This window comes from Oncorhynchus masou, chromosome 33 (assembly GCF_036934945.1).
Source record: "Oncorhynchus masou masou isolate Uvic2021 chromosome 33, UVic_Omas_1.1, whole genome shotgun sequence".
In the NCBI taxonomy this organism is placed as follows: domain Eukaryota; kingdom Metazoa; phylum Chordata; class Actinopteri; order Salmoniformes; family Salmonidae; genus Oncorhynchus; species Oncorhynchus masou.
The window spans coordinates 46,440,990-46,458,314 of record NC_088244.1 but is presented as its reverse complement, the minus strand read 5'-3'; the positions used below and the strand labels follow the sequence as shown (position 1 = coordinate 46,458,314).

The following is a 17,325-nucleotide window of genomic DNA, read 5'->3' as shown; positions in this document are numbered from 1 at the left end:
GCTTGCACTTGCTAGCTAATTTGTCCTATTTAGCTAGCTTGCTGTTGCTAACTAATTTGTCCTGGGATATAAACATTGAGGTGTTATTTTAACTGAAATGCACAAGGTCCTCTACTCCAATTAATCCACACATAAAACTGGCAACCGACTCGTTTCTAGTCATCTCTCCTCCTTCAAGGCTTTATCTTCTCTGGACCTTATATTGGAATTGGCAACTTAAATAAATTAGGTGCATTACCACCACCGACCTCGTTCATCTTTCAGTCACCCACGTGGGTATAACCAATGAGGAGATGACACGTGGGTAACTGCTTCTATAAACCAATGAGTAGACGGGAGAGGCAGGACTTGTAGCGCGATCTGCGTCACAAATAGAACTGACTTCTATTTTCCCTCTTGGCGAAATAATATAGATATCTAAATTTATCTTGCAACACTCGCGCACGCGACGCGAGCGATGTAGTCAGCCTGTAAGGGTTGAATAGGAGCCTTAGCACTGTGTCTAGAGTTAGATCGTAATTACTGTTCTATAAAAAACTGTCATATCTTCAATGTTTTATACCATTATATATTCTCATAATATGAAGTTACATTCTTAGGGATGGAAAGTGGTGTTAGGTTTAAGTTCTTTGTGTATGAGAATTATCTAGTGGACCGCGGTAGACTGCAAGAATGTGTACTACCTGTAACTTAAGGCTTCTCCTGACTGATAAGACCTGTGATGTGGAGGAGTACCTGACTCAAGCTGGGATGATAACTCCACCTGCCCAGAGATTGATTATTCATCCTAGACACAGAAGGGGGGCCTAGTCAGAGATTATAAATATATGCGTTTGTGACTTTATATCATGTCTTGAAGCTATAACACCCAGTGTGGTGAATAAATCTAGCCTGAGCTTCCTTTGGCATCTGTCTGGATTATTGAAGCAGACTTTAACAGTATAGAAACCAGTTATTCAGAGACTCACTACCTAAGCTCACATATTATCTGCAGATCCAGTCATTTTCAGAGCCGCTCTCTTGTCTGGCTGGTTCTGGACCGGGGGGAAAAAAGCTTTTAGTTGTTATGCCCCCAACTCATGGAATCGCCTTCAGGCCACCTTGAAATTAGATTTGCTTGTTACCATTGAACAGTTTAGATGGAGTTTAAGGGAGGTGATATGAGAGAGTTGTGTTTGGTTTAATAAACCTTAATGTATTGATATTATTTATTTTATGTTCATGTTCACAGCGGTCCCTTGCAAATGAGACCCTGGTCTCAATGGTGACACACCCAGTATATAAAAAATTAAATTGCACCTTGTGTACTCTACTACTCTAATCCTCAACAGTAAGTTAAGACTCAGATGGAGTTCCAAACCCTTTTTTGGGGGGAAAAGCTGATTTGCAGGCTTATAAAAGTGGAACAGTATGTTGTGCTGTCAGAACTGTGAATTAGATGGATGATGTCAATGTGAATGTCTTGCCTTGAAGTCAATTGTCAAAACACACGGTGCTCTGTGGAATGGATTTCAGTGGGAATATAGGGCCTTACATTTTTCCTGCACTGTAAATTGAGCAAATGTTTAGCATGTAGATTTCCAAGGCCTTGAAACCATCGGTCTGTAAATAACATGCTTTAGACAAATCCAATCCTCACCACGTACTGTGCAGCGAGCTAAGTCTGTGGAAAAAAGGGAAACTATAAGGAGCAAAATCATGATGCTGAATGCAAAGCTTTTTACATTTCGCTAACTAGTGCTCAATAAAACAAATGAAGGTGTTGCTGATAAAGGAGACATGCTTCCTTGTGATTTCTGTCAAACAGGCCAATTGCCCTTCGAAATCCATAAGATAACATTCTGTTCTACAGTATGTTGCATCATAAACCCTGACATAAGAATACTATCTCCCCACAGCAAAAAGCTTTGGTTAAAAAATGCCAGAGACAACTAGAAAGCGGTCCAGTTCTTCCTGCCCATATTCGTTTCCCTCATTAGCGTATCACTAGTTCGCTACTAGGCTCATCCAAGATGGCGTAGCAGTCAGATGTCTTTGTCCTTCGTCTTGTCCCACGTCTGTCCCGAAGCAAGCATCAATTAGCCTGGAGCTAGCCCATGCTAGGCCAATTCTCCCGGCTAGCTGAAGAGGCCCATCAGCCACTCCTGGGCTACAATACCCGGACCCCTTCTACTGCTGGTTCGGGGCACGGAACCCCACCGATCCCTCACGACTGGACTACCGATGTAACCTGCTCGAGGGGGTACTCAACTGGCCCCTACGCCGCGACATCCCCTTTATGCCCATCTGCTAGCCGCAGTCCGCTAGCTGTCTAGAGCATATTAGACTGTTAGCTGAATAGATCCATCGGCCAATTTCTTGGGCCACTATACCTATTTTGCCAATTGGACTTGCACCCCTCTGCTACTCGGAACCCTACTAATCCATCACAACTGCTAGCTGTCTGAATCACTGTGTCTCCAGCCAGCCCAACTACTCACTGCACCCCTATGATCACTTGGCTACGCATGCCTTTCCCTAATATCAATATGCCTTGTCCATTACTGTCCTGGTTAGTTATTGTCTTATTTCACTGTAGAGCCTCTAGCCCTGCTCACCATTTAGTTCCACCTCCCACATAATGCGATGACATCACCTGGTTTATATGTTTCTAGAGACAATATCCCTCTCATCATTACTCAATGCCTAGGTTAAACTCCAATGTACTCACATCCTACCATCCCTTTGTCTGTACATTATGCCTTGAACCTATTCTATCACGCCCAGAAACCTGCTCCTTTAACTCTATTCCGAACGTACTAGATGACCAGTTCTGTTAGCCTTTAGCTGTACCCTTATCCTACATCACAAGAGGAGAGGTTTATTAAATGTGATGACATTGAACCAATGAAGAACTGGTTGAAATCAATCACTGAAAAGGGTTAACACTTTTTTTTTTAACGTGATGACATTGAAGCAATGAAGAAAACTGGTTGGATTTGAAAAAAGTCAATGTAAAATCATTTGTATTTTTTTCCACCCAAATTGCAAACTAAATCCAATGACAAATTGAGACTTTTGTTAATGTTGAATTTCCATGGTGATATCACCATGCAGTAAAATGTGTTAATTGACAGAGTTAAAAACCTCTCTGCCAATAACATCTAGGTTTTTAGCTTCCCACTCAGACCAAAGTAAGTCCTAGCAAAATTCTTACTTTAGAAATGTTGTTTTTTTTGCTAAAAAGCTATTTGTGCATTTTAAAGGAAATATATTATGCTAAGGTACTTCATTGTTACCCAGAAATGATTTTAAAAATATATATTTAAACATCCCAAAATCCTGTCAGGGTTAGCCACATTAGCGCTGTTTGTGGATAATAGCTAGGTAAGTGGGTTAGCTTAGTATTAGCATTGGCGCTCTTACTTTGGGATGTGTCTCAACAGGAGTCGGAGGGAGGGCAGGTCTCCCTTGGCAGCAGCATAGTGGACAGCCAGGGCCCCCGTCTCTGTGGACACCCCGGCATCAGCCTCCCCGCTCTTCAGCAACCAATCAGTGATCTCGTGATGGCTGAACCGGGAGGCGAGGTGGAGAACGGTGGCTCCGGAACTATCCCGGTCCTGAAAAAGATGAGAAACGTGGAAAATATCAGAAATAGGCGTCAGGGCTTATGTGTCGGGTTAGTTCAGTTACATCCTAGTTGTAGCCTAGATCAAGGACACGTGTTACAGCACGTACGTACACAGGACTATTCAATGTCTGGTTTGTGCTAATGTATGCCTTGAATCGTCCAATCAATTCACTGGACTCACTTCACCTTTATGTCAGGAACAAGAGTACTATTTCTAAAACAACAAAATAGCTCCATACAGCATTAGAAAAGATGACATCATTACTCTGCATTCAAGTCATTTAAAAACAGATATGAAACCATTATTAAAAAGAGATTGGGTGAACCTGAAATAATTTGAAAGACGTTCATATATTATCTGAATTGGGTAACACTGCCTGAAACCACTCACAAAAACAAGAGGTGTCAATGACACGCTGACACAGAGTGGAAACAAACAAGGACCACCCACCGTGTCAAACTTAATCTAGACTACATTACTAATGGTAAGAGAGGCCATATACAAATGTTTGCCAATTTGCTTATCACTTGCACAATTTGTGGTGGCTGTATAGTCTGTCAACCACGTAAGCCTAGCATTGAATGGTGAACATGTAGCAGTAATGAAGGGAGCTCTTATTAGGCTGCTCCTGTTACTAGCACTAGTTTATTGAGCAGAAAACGGGCAAAATAATTGTAGTAGTAGTTGTCGTCAGCAGTGTGTTTTCATGGACGCAAAGGGAAGTAATGTCTCTGTTTCATAATTTTCCTTCAAATCGCAAGAGGCCGAATGTATCTTACAGGAGAAAGCATCCAAGCGAGTGAAACAGCCGCCTTCTGTCTCTCTACATGTAGGCCATTTATCTGGTGCTGTCTGGTCCAAACGACTATGACATTGTTGCGGCCCGTAGCATTGAAGGGATGAGACACCACCGAGCATTTGGCCTCCCTTGAGCAAAAAAAAATAACTAAATTAGCCACATCAGCGTTGAGCTAAACTGGGGATGGCCCTAACGCACCAAAAAACAAAATGTCCAAGGAAGCTAGCTTGGATTTGGCAGCACATCTATCAATTCCCATTGAGAGCATACGGCATTGACAGAAAAACTACAATTGTTGCATCTCGTTGTGTTGCACTCCGGTGGCTAGCTAGCTAAAATTGGCTCTTTCCTAAATTAGACATGGATGTAGATAGGGATTTGGACTTGTGGTTTAACTTTATTCTCTGTACTGGCCAATGATTATGACGGTGATTCTGATCCAAACATTAATTCATACATTGATGTGCCCCTGGCATGAGAGGATGGAAGTTCAATATGTAGCTAGATGTAGAAGGCTAAAGTTAACTAGCTAACGTTTCCCATGAATGGAAGTTAGGCTCGCGAGCAAGCATTTTAGGCAGGTAGCCTAGAACAAAAAAACATGTAAATAAATAAGAGTGTACTGTATAACAGAGTGATAGACTGTTAACATGAGAGGAGGATGGCATTGACATTGCAGTGCTGGAATAGCGGAGGCAGTTCCTGTTTTCTTTGTGCTTTGCAGTAACTCTCCGTGGTTCTAACGCAATAGTTGTTTAGTGGTCCCAAAATGTTGGAAACATTAACTTGCTTGACCATGCTGTAGGTCATGTAACTGTCTGTTACATGCAATATGCTTTGTGGACTTCACTGGACAGAGGTTGCTATCCAGTGTTGTGATAAAACAAAAAACGTTCTGATTGAATTTCTTCTGCCACTGTTTTCTTACTGTCTCAGCCTTTAGGCCTATACATCACGGTCGCAAGGCATATGAATTAACGGGTAATAGATCAAACAATGCAATTATCACAACAAGTTGTAATATGGCTTTTTTTCAGGGGGGTGTTTGGCTTCCCCAGTAATTTTACCCATGCACCGCTACTGGTAGTCGTGCCATTGATTTGGGGAGAGTAACCACTTATTTAACCCCCCTAAAATGTTATTGGACGGACCATCATGACAATTTAGCTGCGTTTATTAAAAGTTGCTTGATGATGCATAGTATTAGTGAGAATGATGGCATACAAGAAGTCACTCATCCCTCCTTTCCATGTACCCTCTCTCTAAAGCCTGAGACACGCATGGGAGAACAGCCAGAGGAGTCACTCATCCCTCCTTTCCATGTACCCTCTCTCTAAAGCCTGAGACACACATGGGAGAACAGCCAGAGGAGTCACTCATCCCTCCTTTCCATGTACCCTCTCTCTAAAACACTGAGACACCCATGGGAGAACAGCCAGAGGAGTCACTCATCCCTCCTTTCTATGTACCCTCTCTCTAAAACACTGAGACACGCATGGGAGAACAGCCAGAGGAGTCACTCATCCCTCCTTTCCATGTACCCTCTCTCTAAAACACTGAGACACGCATGGGAGAACAGCCAGAGGAGTCACTCATCCCTCCTTTCCATGTACCCTCTCTCTAAAGCCTGAGACACGCATGGGAGAACAGCCAGAGGAGTCACTCATCCCTCCTTTCCATGTACCCTCTCTCTAAAACACTGAGACACCCATGGGAAAACAGCCAGAGGAGTCACTCATCCCTCCTTTCCATGTACCCTCTCTCTAAAGCCTGAGACACGCATGGGAGAACAGCCAGAGGAGTCACTCATCCCTCCTTTCCATGTACCCTCTCTCTAAAGCCTGAGACACGCATGGGAGAACAGCCAGAGGAGTCACTCATCCCTCCTTTCCATGTACCCTCTCTCTAAAACACTGAGAGACGTTTGGGAGAACAGCCAGAGGAGTCACTCATCCCTCCTTTCTATGTACCCTCTCTCTAAAGCCTGAGACACGCATGGGAGAACAGCCAGAGGAGTCACTCATCCCTCCTTTCCATGTACCCTCTCTCTAAAGCCTGAGACACGCATGGGAGAACAGCCAGAGGAGTCACTCATCCCTCCTTTCCATGTACCCTCTCTCTAAAACACTGAGACACCCATGGGAGAACAGCCAGAGGAGTCACTCATCCCTCCTTTCTATGTACCCTCTCTCTAAAGCCTGAGACACGCATGGGAGAACAGCCAGAGGAGTCACTCATCCCTCCTTTCTATGTACCCTCTCTCTAAAGCCTGAGACACCCATGGGAGAACAGCCAGAGGAGTCACTCATCCCTCCTTTCTATGTACCCTCTCTCTAAAGCCTGAGACACGCATGGGAGAACAGCCAGAGGAGTCACTCATCCCTCCTTTCCATGTACCCTCTCTCTAAGGACTGAGACACGCATGGGAGAACAGCCAGAGGAGTCACTCATCCCTCCTTTCCATGTACCCTCTCTCTAAAACACTGAGACACTCATGGGAGAACAGCCAGAGGAGTCACTCATCCCTCCTTTCCATGTACCCTCTCTCTAAAACACTGAGACACGCATGGGAGAACAGCCAGAGGAGTCACTCATCCCTCCTTTCCATGTACCCTCTCTCTAAAACACTGAGACACGCATGGGAGAACAGCCAGAGGAGTCACTCATCCCTCCTTTCCATGTACCTCTCTCTAAGGACTGAGACACGCATGGGAGAACAGCCAGATGAGTCACTCATCCCTCCTTTCCATGTACCCTCTCTCTAAAACACTGAGACACGCATGGGAGAACAGCCAGAGGAGTCACTCATCCCTCCTTTCCATGTACCCTCTCTCTAAAACACTGAGACACGCATGGGAGAACAGCCAGAGGAGTCACTCATCCCTCCTTTCTATGTACCCTCTCTCTAAAGCCTGAGACACGCATGGGAGAACAGCCAGAGGAGTCACTCATCCCTCCTTTCCATGTACCCTCTCTCTAAGGACTGAGACACGCATGGGAGAACAGCCAGAGGAGTCACTCATCCCTCCTTTCCATGTACCCTCTCTCTAAAACACTGAGACACTCATGGGAGAACAGCCAGAGGAGTCACTCATCCCTCCTTTCCATGTACCCTCTCTCTAAAACACTGAGACACGCATGGGAGAACAGCCAGAGGAGTCACTCATCCCTCCTTTCCATGTACCCTCTCTCTAAAACACTGAGACACGCATGGGAGAACAGCCAGAGGAGTCACTCATCCCTCCTTTCCATGTACCCTCTCTCTAAGGACTGAGACACGCATGGGAGAACAGCCAGATGAGTCACTCATCCCTCCTTTCCATGTACCCTCTCTCTAAAACACTGAGACACGCATGGGAGAACAGCCAGATGAGTCACTCATCCCTCCTTTCCATGTACCCTCTCTCTAAAACACTGAGACATGCATGGGAGAACAGCCAGAGGAGTCACTCATCCCTCCTTTCCATGTACCCTCTCTCTAAAACACTGAGACACGCATGGGAGAACAGCCAGATGAGTCACTCATCCCTCCTTTCCATGTACCCTCTCTCTAAAACACTGAGACATGCATGGGAGAACAGCCAGAGGAGTCACTCATCCCTCCTTTCCATGTACCCTCTCTCTAAAGCCTGAGACATGCATGGGAGAACAGCCAGAGGAGTCACTCATCCCTCCTTTCCATGTACCCTCTCTCTAAAACACTGAGACACGCATGGGAGAACAGCCAGAGGTGTCACTCATCCCTCCTTTCTATGTACCCTCTCTCTAAAGCCTGAGACACGCATGGGAGAACAGCCAGAGGAGTCACTCATCCCTCCTTTGAATGTACCCTCTCTCTAAAACACTGAGACACGCATGGGAGAACAGCCAGAGGAGTCACTCATCCCTCCTTTCCATGTACCCTCTCTCTAAAACACTGAGACACGCATGGGAGAACAGCCAGAGGAGTCACTCATCCCTCCTTTCCATGTACCCTCTCTCTAAGGACTGAGACACGCATGGGAGAACAGCCAGATGAGTCACTCATCCCTCCTTTCCATGTACCCTCTCTCTAAAACACTGAGACACGCATGGGAGAACAGCCAGAGGAGTCACTCATCCCTCCTTTCCATGTACCCTCTCTCTAAAACACTGAGACACGCATGGGAGAACAGCCAGAGGAGTCACTCATCCCTCCTTTCCATGTACCCTCTCTCTAAAACACTGAGACACGCATGGGAGAACAGCCAGAGGAGTCACTCATCCCTCCTTTCCATGTACCCTCTCTCTAAAGCCTGAGACACGCATGGGAGAACAGCCAGAGGAGTCACTCATCCCTCCTTTCTATGTACCCTCTCTCTAAAGCCTGAGACACACATGGGAGAACAGCCAGAGAAGTCACTCATCCCTCCTTTCCATGTACCCTCTCTCTAAAGCCTGAGACACGCATGGGAGAACAGCCAGAGGAGTCACTCATCCCTCCTTTCCATGTACCCTCTCTCTAAAACACTGAGACACGCATGGGAGAACAGCCAGAGGAGTCACTCATCCCTCCTTTCCATGTACCCTCTCTCTAAAACACTGAGACACGCATGGGAGAACAGCCAGAGGAGTCACTCATCTCTCCTTTCCATGTACCCTCTCTCTAAAGCCTGAGACACGCATGGGAGAACAGCCAGAGGAGTCACTCATCCCTCCTTTCTATGTACCCTCTCTCTAAAGCCTGAGACATGCATGGGAGAACAGCCAGAGGAGTCACACATCCCTCCTTTCCATGTACCCTCTCTCTAAAACACTGAGACACGGATGGGAGAACAGCCAGAGGAGTCACTCATCCCTCCTTTCCATGTACCCTCTCTCTAAAACACTGAGACACGCATGGGAGAACAGCCAGAGGAGTCACTCATCCCTCATTTCCATGTACCCTCTCTCTAAAGCCTGAGACACGCATGGGAGAACAGCCAGAGGAGTCACTCATCCCTCCTTTCCATGTACCCTCTCTCTAAAACACTGAGACATGCATGGGAGAACAGCCAGAGGAGTCACTCATCCCTCCTTTCCATGTACCCTCTCTCTAAAACACTGAGACACGCATGGGAGAACAGCCAGAGGAGTCACTCATCCCTCCTTTCCATGTACCCTCTCTCTAAAACACTGAGACACGCATGGGAGAACAGCCAGAGGAGTCACTCATCCCTCCTTTCCATGTACCCTCTCTCTAAAGCCTGAGACATGCATGGGAGAACAGCCAGAGGAGTCACTCATCCCTCCTTTCCATGTACCCTCTCTCTAAAGCCTGAGACATGCATGGGAGAACAGCCAGAGGAGTCACTCATCCCTCCTTTCCATGTACCCTCTCTCTAAAACACTGAGACACGCATGGGAGAACAGCCAGAGGAGTCACTCATCCCTCCTTTCTATGTACCCTCTCTCTAAAGCCTGAGACACGCATGGGAGAACAGCCAGAGGAGTCACTCATCCCTCCTTTCCATGTACCCTCTCTCTAAAGCCTGAGACACGCATGGGAGAACAGCCAGAGGAGTCACTCATCCCTCCTTTCCATATACCCTCTCTCTAAAGCCTGAGACACGCATGGGAGAACAGCCAGAGGAGTCACTCATCCCTCCTTTCTATGTACCCTCTCTCTAAAACACTGAGACACGCATGGGAGAACAGCCAGAGGAGTCACTCATCCCTCCTTTCCATGTACCCTCTCTCTAAAGCCTGAGACACGCATGGGAGAACAGCCAGAGGAGTCACTCATCCCTCCTTTCCATGTACCCTCTCTCTAAAACACTGAGACACCCATGGGAGAACAGCCAGAGGAGTCACTCATCCCTCCTTTCTATGTACCCTCTCTCTAAAGCCTGAGACACGCATGGGAGAACAGCCAGAGGAGTCACTCATCCCTCCTTTCTATGTACCCTCTCTCTAAAGCCTGAGACACCCATGGGAGAACAGCCAGAGGAGTCACTCATCCCTCCTTTCTATGTACCCTCTCTCTAAAGCCTGAGACACGCATGGGAGAACAGCCAGAGGAGTCACTCATCCCTCCTTTCCATGTACCCTCTCTCTAAGGACTGAGACACGCATGGGAGAACAGCCAGAGGAGTCACTCATCCCTCCTTTCCATGTACCCTCTCTCTAAAACACTGAGACACTCATGGGAGAACAGCCAGAGGAGTCACTCATCCCTCCTTTCCATGTACCCTCTCTCTAAAACACTGAGACACGCATGGGAGAACAGCCAGAGGAGTCACTCATCCCTCCTTTCTATGTACCCTCTCTCTAAAACACTGAGACACGCATGGGAGAACATCCAGAGGAGTCACTCATCCCTCCTTTCCATGTACCCTCTCTCTAAAACACTGAGACACGCATGGGAGAACAGCCAGAGGAGTCACTCATCCCTCCTTTCCATGTACCCTCTCTCTAAAACACTGAGACACGCATGGGAGAACAGCCAGAGGAGTCACTCATCCCTCCTTTCCATGTACCCTCTCTCTAAGGACTGAGACACGCATGGGAGAACAGCCAGATGAGTCACTCATCCCTCCTTTCCATGTACCCTCTCTCTAAAACACTGAGACACGCATGGGAGAACAGCCAGATGAGTCACTCATCCCTCCTTTCCATGTACCCTCTCTCTAAAACACTGAGACATGCATGGGAGAACAGCCAGAGGAGTCACTCATCCCTCCTTTCCATGTACCCTCTCTCTAAAACACTGAGACACGCATGGGAGAACAGCCAGAGGAGTCACTCATCCCTCCTTTCCATGTACCCTTTCTCTAAAACACTGAGACACGCATGGGAGAACAGCCAGAGGAGTCACTCATCCCTCCTTTCCATGTACCCTCTCTCTAAAGCCTGAGACATGCATGGGAGAACAGCCAGAGGAGTCACTCATCCCTCCTTTCCATGTACCCTCTCTCTAAAACACTGAGACACGCATGGGAGAACAGCCAGAGGAGTCACTCATCCCTCCTTTCTATGTACCCTCTCTCTAAAGCCTGAGACACGCATGGGAGAACAGCCAGAGGAGTCACTCATCCCTCCTTTGAATGTACCCTCTCTCTAAAACACTGAGACACGCATGGGAGAACAGCCAGAGGAGTCACTCATCCCTCCTTTCCATGTACCCTCTCTCTAAAACACTGAGACACGCATGGGAGAACAGCCAGAGGAGTCACTCATCCCTCCTTTCCATGTACCCTCTCTCTAAGGACTGAGACACGCATGGGAGAACAGCCAGATGAGTCACTCATCCCTCCTTTCCATGTACCCTCTCTCTAAAACACTGAGACACGCATGGGAGAACAGCCAGAGGAGTCACTCATCCCTCCTTTCCATGTACCCTCTCTCTAAAACACTGAGACACGCATGGGAGAACAGCCAGAGGAGTCACTCATCCCTCCTTTCCATGTACCCTCTCTCTAAAACACTGAGACACGCATGGGAGAACAGCCAGAGGAGTCACTCATCCCTCCTTTCCATGTACCCTCTCTCTAAAGCCTGAGACACGCATGGGAGAACAGCCAGAGGAGTCACTCATCCCTCCTTTCTATGTACCCTCTCTCTAAAGCCTGAGACACACATGGGAGAACAGCCAGAGAAGTCACTCATCCCTCCTTTCCATGTACCCTCTCTCTAAAGCCTGAGACACGCATGGGAGAACAGCCAGAGGAGTCACTCATCCCTCCTTTCCATGTACCCTCTCTCTAAAACACTGAGACACGCATGGGAGAACAGCCAGAGGAGTCACTCATCCCTCCTTTCCATGTACCCTCTCTCTAAAACACTGAGACACGCATGGGAGAACAGCCAGAGGAGTCACTCATCTCTCCTTTCCATGTACCCTCTCTCTAAAGCCTGAGACACGCATGGGAGAACAGCCAGAGGAGTCACTCATCCCTCCTTTCTATGTACCCTCTCTCTAAAGCCTGAGACACGCATGGGAGAACAGCCAGAGGAGTCACTCATCCCTCCTTTCCATGTACCCTCTCTCTAAGGACTGAGACATGCATGGGAGAACAGCCAGATGAGTCACTCATCCCTCCTTTCCATGTACCCTCTCTCTAAAACACTGAGACATGCATGGGAGAACAGCCAGAGGAGTCACTCATCCCTCCTTTCCATGTACCCTCTCTCTAAAACACTGAGACACGCATGGGAGAACAGCCAGAGGAGTCACTCATCCCTCCTTTCCATGTACCTCTCTCTAAAACACTGAGACACGCATGGGAGAACAGCCAGAGGAGTCACTCATCCCTCCTTTCCATGTACCCTCTCTCTAAAACACTGAGACACGCATGGGAGAACAGCCAGAGGAGTCACTCATCCCTCCTTTCCATGTACCCTCTCTCTAAAGCCTGAGACACGCATGGGAGAACAGCCAGAGGAGTCACTCATCCCTCCTTTCTATGTACCCTCTCTCTAAAGCCTGAGACACACATGGGAGAACAGCCAGAGAAGTCACTCATCCCTCCTTTCCATGTACCCTCTCTCTAAAGCCTGAGACACGCATGGGAGAACAGCCAGAGGAGTCACTCATCCCTCCTTTCCATGTACCCTCTCTCTAAAACACTGAGACACGCATGGGAGAACAGCCAGAGGAGTCACTCATCCCTCCTTTCCATGTACCCTCTCTCTAAAACACTGAGACACGCATGGGAGAACAGCCAGAGGAGTCACTCATCCCTCCTTTCCATGTACCCTCTCTCTAAGGACTGAGACACGCATGGGAGAACAGCCAGATGAGTCACTCATCCCTCCTTTCCATGTACCCTCTCTCTAAAACACTGAGACACGCATGGGAGAACAGCCAGAGGAGTCACTCATCCCTCCTTTCCATGTACCCTCTCTCTAAAACACTGAGACACGCATGGGAGAACAGCCAGAGGAGTCACTCATCCCTCCTTTCCATGTACCCTCTCTCTAAAACACTGAGACACGCATGGGAGAACAGCCAGAGGAGTCACTCATCCCTCCTTTCCATGTACCCTCTCTCTAAAGCCTGAGACACGCATGGGAGAACAGCCAGAGGAGTCACTCATCCCTCCTTTCTATGTACCTCTCTCTAAAGCCTGAAACACACATGGGAGAACAGCCAGAGAAGTCACTCATCCCTCCTTTCCATGTACCCTCTCTCTAAAGCCTGAGACACGCATGGGAGAACAGCCAGAGGAGTCACTCATCCCTCCTTTCCATGTACCCTCTCTCTAAAACACTGAGACACGCATGGGAGAACAGCCAGAGGAGTCACTCATCCCTCCTTTCCATGTACCCTCTCTCTAAAACACTGAGACACGCATGGGAGAACAGCCAGAGGAGTCACTCATCTCTCCTTTCCATGTACCCTCTCTCTAAAGCCTGAGACACGCATGGGAGAACAGCCAGAGGAGTCACTCATCCCTCCTTTCTATGTACCCTCTCTCTAAAGCCTGAGACATGCATGGGAGAACAGCCAGAGGAGTCACACATCCCTCCTTTCCATGTACCCTCTCTCTAAAACACTGAGACACGGATGGGAGAACAGCCAGAGGAGTCACTCATCCCTCCTTTCCATGTACCCTCTCTCTAAAACACTGAGACACGCATGGGAGAACAGCCAGAGGAGTCACTCATCCCTCATTTCCATGTACCCTCTCTCTAAAGCCTGAGACACGCATGGGAGAACAGCCAGAGGAGTCACTCATCCCTCCTTTCCATGTACCCTCTCTCTAAGGACTGAGACACGCATGCGAGAACAGCCAGATGAGTCACTCATCCCTCCTTTCCATGTACCCTCTCTCTAAAACACTGAGACATGCATGGGAGAACAGCCAGAGGAGTCACTCATCCCTCCTTTCCATGTACCCTCTCTCTAAAACACTGAGACACGCATGGGAGAACAGCCAGATGAGTCACTCATCCCTCCTTTCCATGTACCCTCTCTCTAAAACACTGAGACATGCATGGGAGAACAGCCAGAGGAGTCACTCATCCCTCCTTTCCATGTACCCTCTCTCTAAAACACTGAGACACGCATGGGAGAACAGCCAGAGGAGTCACTCATCCCTCCTTTCCATGTACCCTCTCTCTAAAGCCTGAGACATGCATGGGAGAACAGCCAGAGGAGTCACTCATCCCTCCTTTCCATGTACCCTCTCTCTAAAACACTGAGACACGCATGGGAGAACAGCCAGAGGAGTCACTCATCCCTCCTTTCTATGTACCCTCTCTCTAAAGCCTGAGACACGCATGGGAGAACAGCCAGAGGAGTCACTCATCCCTCCTTTGAATGTACCCTCTCTCTAAAACACTGAGACACGCATGGGAGAACAGCCAGAGGAGTCACTCATCCCTCCTTTCCATGTACCCTCTCTCTAAAACACTGAGACACGCATGGGAGAACAGCCAGAGGAGTCACTCATCCCTCCTTTCCATGTACCCTCTCTCTAAGGACTGAGACACGCATGGGAGAACAGCCAGATGAGTCACTCATCCCTCCTTTCCATGTACCCTCTCTCTAAAACACTGAGACACGCATGGGAGAACAGCCAGAGGAGTCACTCATCCCTCCTTTCCATGTATCCCTCCTCTCTCTAAAACACTGAGACACGCATGGGAGAACAGCCAGAGGAGTCACTCATCCCTCCTTTCCATGTACCCTCTCTCTAAAACACTGAGACACGCATGGGAGAACAGCCAGAGGAGTCACTCATCCCTCCTTTCCATGTACCCTCTCTCTAAAGCCTGAGACACGCATGGGAGAACAGCCAGAGGAGTCACTCATCCCTCCTTTCCATGTACCCTCTCTCTAAGGACTGAGACACGCATGCGAGAACAGCCAGATGAGTCACTCATCCCTCCTTTCCATGTACCCTCTCTCTAAAACACTGAGACATGCATGGGAGAACAGCCAGAGGAGTCACTCATCCCTCCTTTCCATGTACCCTCTCTCTAAAACACTGAGACACGCATGGGAGAACAGCCAGATGAGTCACTCATCCCTCCTTTCCATGTACCCTCTCTCTAAAACACTGAGACATGCATGGGAGAACAGCCAGAGGAGTCACTCATCCCTCCTTTCCATGTACCCTCTCTCTAAAACACTGAGACACGCATGGGAGAACAGCCAGAGGAGTCACTCATCCCTCCTTTCCATGTACCCTCTCTCTAAAGCCTGAGACATGCATGGGAGAACAGCCAGAGGAGTCACTCATCCCTCCTTTCCATGTACCCTCTCTCTAAAACACTGAGACACGCATGGGAGAACAGCCAGAGGAGTCACTCATCCCTCCTTTCTATGTACCCTCTCTCTAAAGCCTGAGACACGCATGGGAGAACAGCCAGAGGAGTCACTCATCCCTCCTTTGAATGTACCCTCTCTCTAAAACACTGAGACACGCATGGGAGAACAGCCAGAGGAGTCACTCATCCCTCCTTTCCATGTACCCTCTCTCTAAAACACTGAGACACGCATGGGAGAACAGCCAGAGGAGTCACTCATCCCTCCTTTCCATGTACCCTCTCTCTAAAACACTGAGACACGCATGGGAGAACAGCCAGAGAAGTCACTCATCCCTCCTTTCCATGTACCCTCTCTCTAAAGCCTGAGACACGCATGGGAGAACAGCCAGAGGAGTCACTCATCCCTCCTTTCCATGTACCCTCTTTCTAAAGCCTGAGACACGCATGGGAGAACAGCCAGAGAAGTCACTCATCCCTCCTTTCCATGTACCCTCTCTCTAAAACACTGAGACACGCATGGGAGAACAGCCAGAGGAGTCACTCATCCCTCCTTTCTATGTACCCTCTCTCTAAAGCCTGAGACACGCATGGGAGAACAGCCAGAGAAGTCACTCATCCCTCCTTTCCATGTACCTCTCTCTAAAACACTGAGACACGCATGGGAGAACAGCCAGAGAAGTCACTCATCCCTCCTTTCCATGTACCCTCTCTCTAAAGCCTGAGACACGCATGGGAGAACAGCCAGAGGAGTCACTCATCCCTCCTTTCCATGTACCCTCTCTCTAAAACACTGAGACACGCATGGGAGAACAGCCAGAGGAGTCACTCATCTCTCCTTTCCATGTACCCTCTCTCTGTAAAGCCTGAGACAAGCATGGGAGAACAGCCAGAGGAGTCACTCATCCCTCCTTTCTATGTACCCTCTCTCTAAAGCCTGAGACATGCATGGGAGAACAGCCAGAGGAGTCACACATCCCTCCTTTCCATGTACCCTCTCTCTAAAACACTGAGACACGCATGGGAGAACAGCCAGAGGAGTCACTCATCCCTCATTTCCATGTACCCTCTCTCTAAAGCCTGAGACACGCATGGGAGAACAGCCAGAGAAGTCACTCATCCCTCCTTTCTATGTACCCTCTCTCTAAAGCCTGAGACACGCATGGGAGAACAGCCAGAGGAGTCACTCATCCCTCCTTTCCATGTACCCTCTCTCTAAAGCCTGAGACACGCATGGGAGAACAGCCAGAGGAGTCACTCATCCCTCCTTTCCATGTACCCTCTCTCTAAAACACTGAGACACGCATGGGAGAACAGCCAGAGGAGTCACTCATCCCTCCTTTCCATGTACCCTCTCTCTAAAACACTGAGACACCCATGGGAGAACAGCCAGAGGAGTCACTCATCCCTCCTTTCCATGTACCCTCTCTCTAAAACACTGAGACACGCATGGGAGAACAGCCAGAGGAGTCACTCATCCCTCCTTTCCATGTACCCTCTCTCTAAAGCCTGAGACACGCATGGGAGAACAGCCAGAGGAGTCACTCATCCCTCCTTTCTATGTACCCTCTCTCTAAAGCCTGAGACACACATGGGAGAACAGCCAGAGAAGTCACTCATCCCTCCTTTCCATGTACCCTCTCTCTAAAACACTGAGACACGCATGGGAGAACAGCCAGAGAAGTCACTCATCCCTCCTTTCCA

At 48.4% G+C, this 17,325-nt stretch overlaps 1 protein-coding gene across 1 annotated transcript in view; it reads right to left on the bottom strand.

Annotated features, from left to right (window-relative positions):
• Positions 1-17,325, bottom strand: part of LOC135527614 (espin-like) — a 133,141-nt gene that overhangs the window by 105,175 nt on the left and 10,641 nt on the right. The window contains 1 exon segment of the mRNA XM_064956106.1: positions 3,406-3,599. Coding sequence (XP_064812178.1) covers positions 3,406-3,599 — 194 coding nt within the window.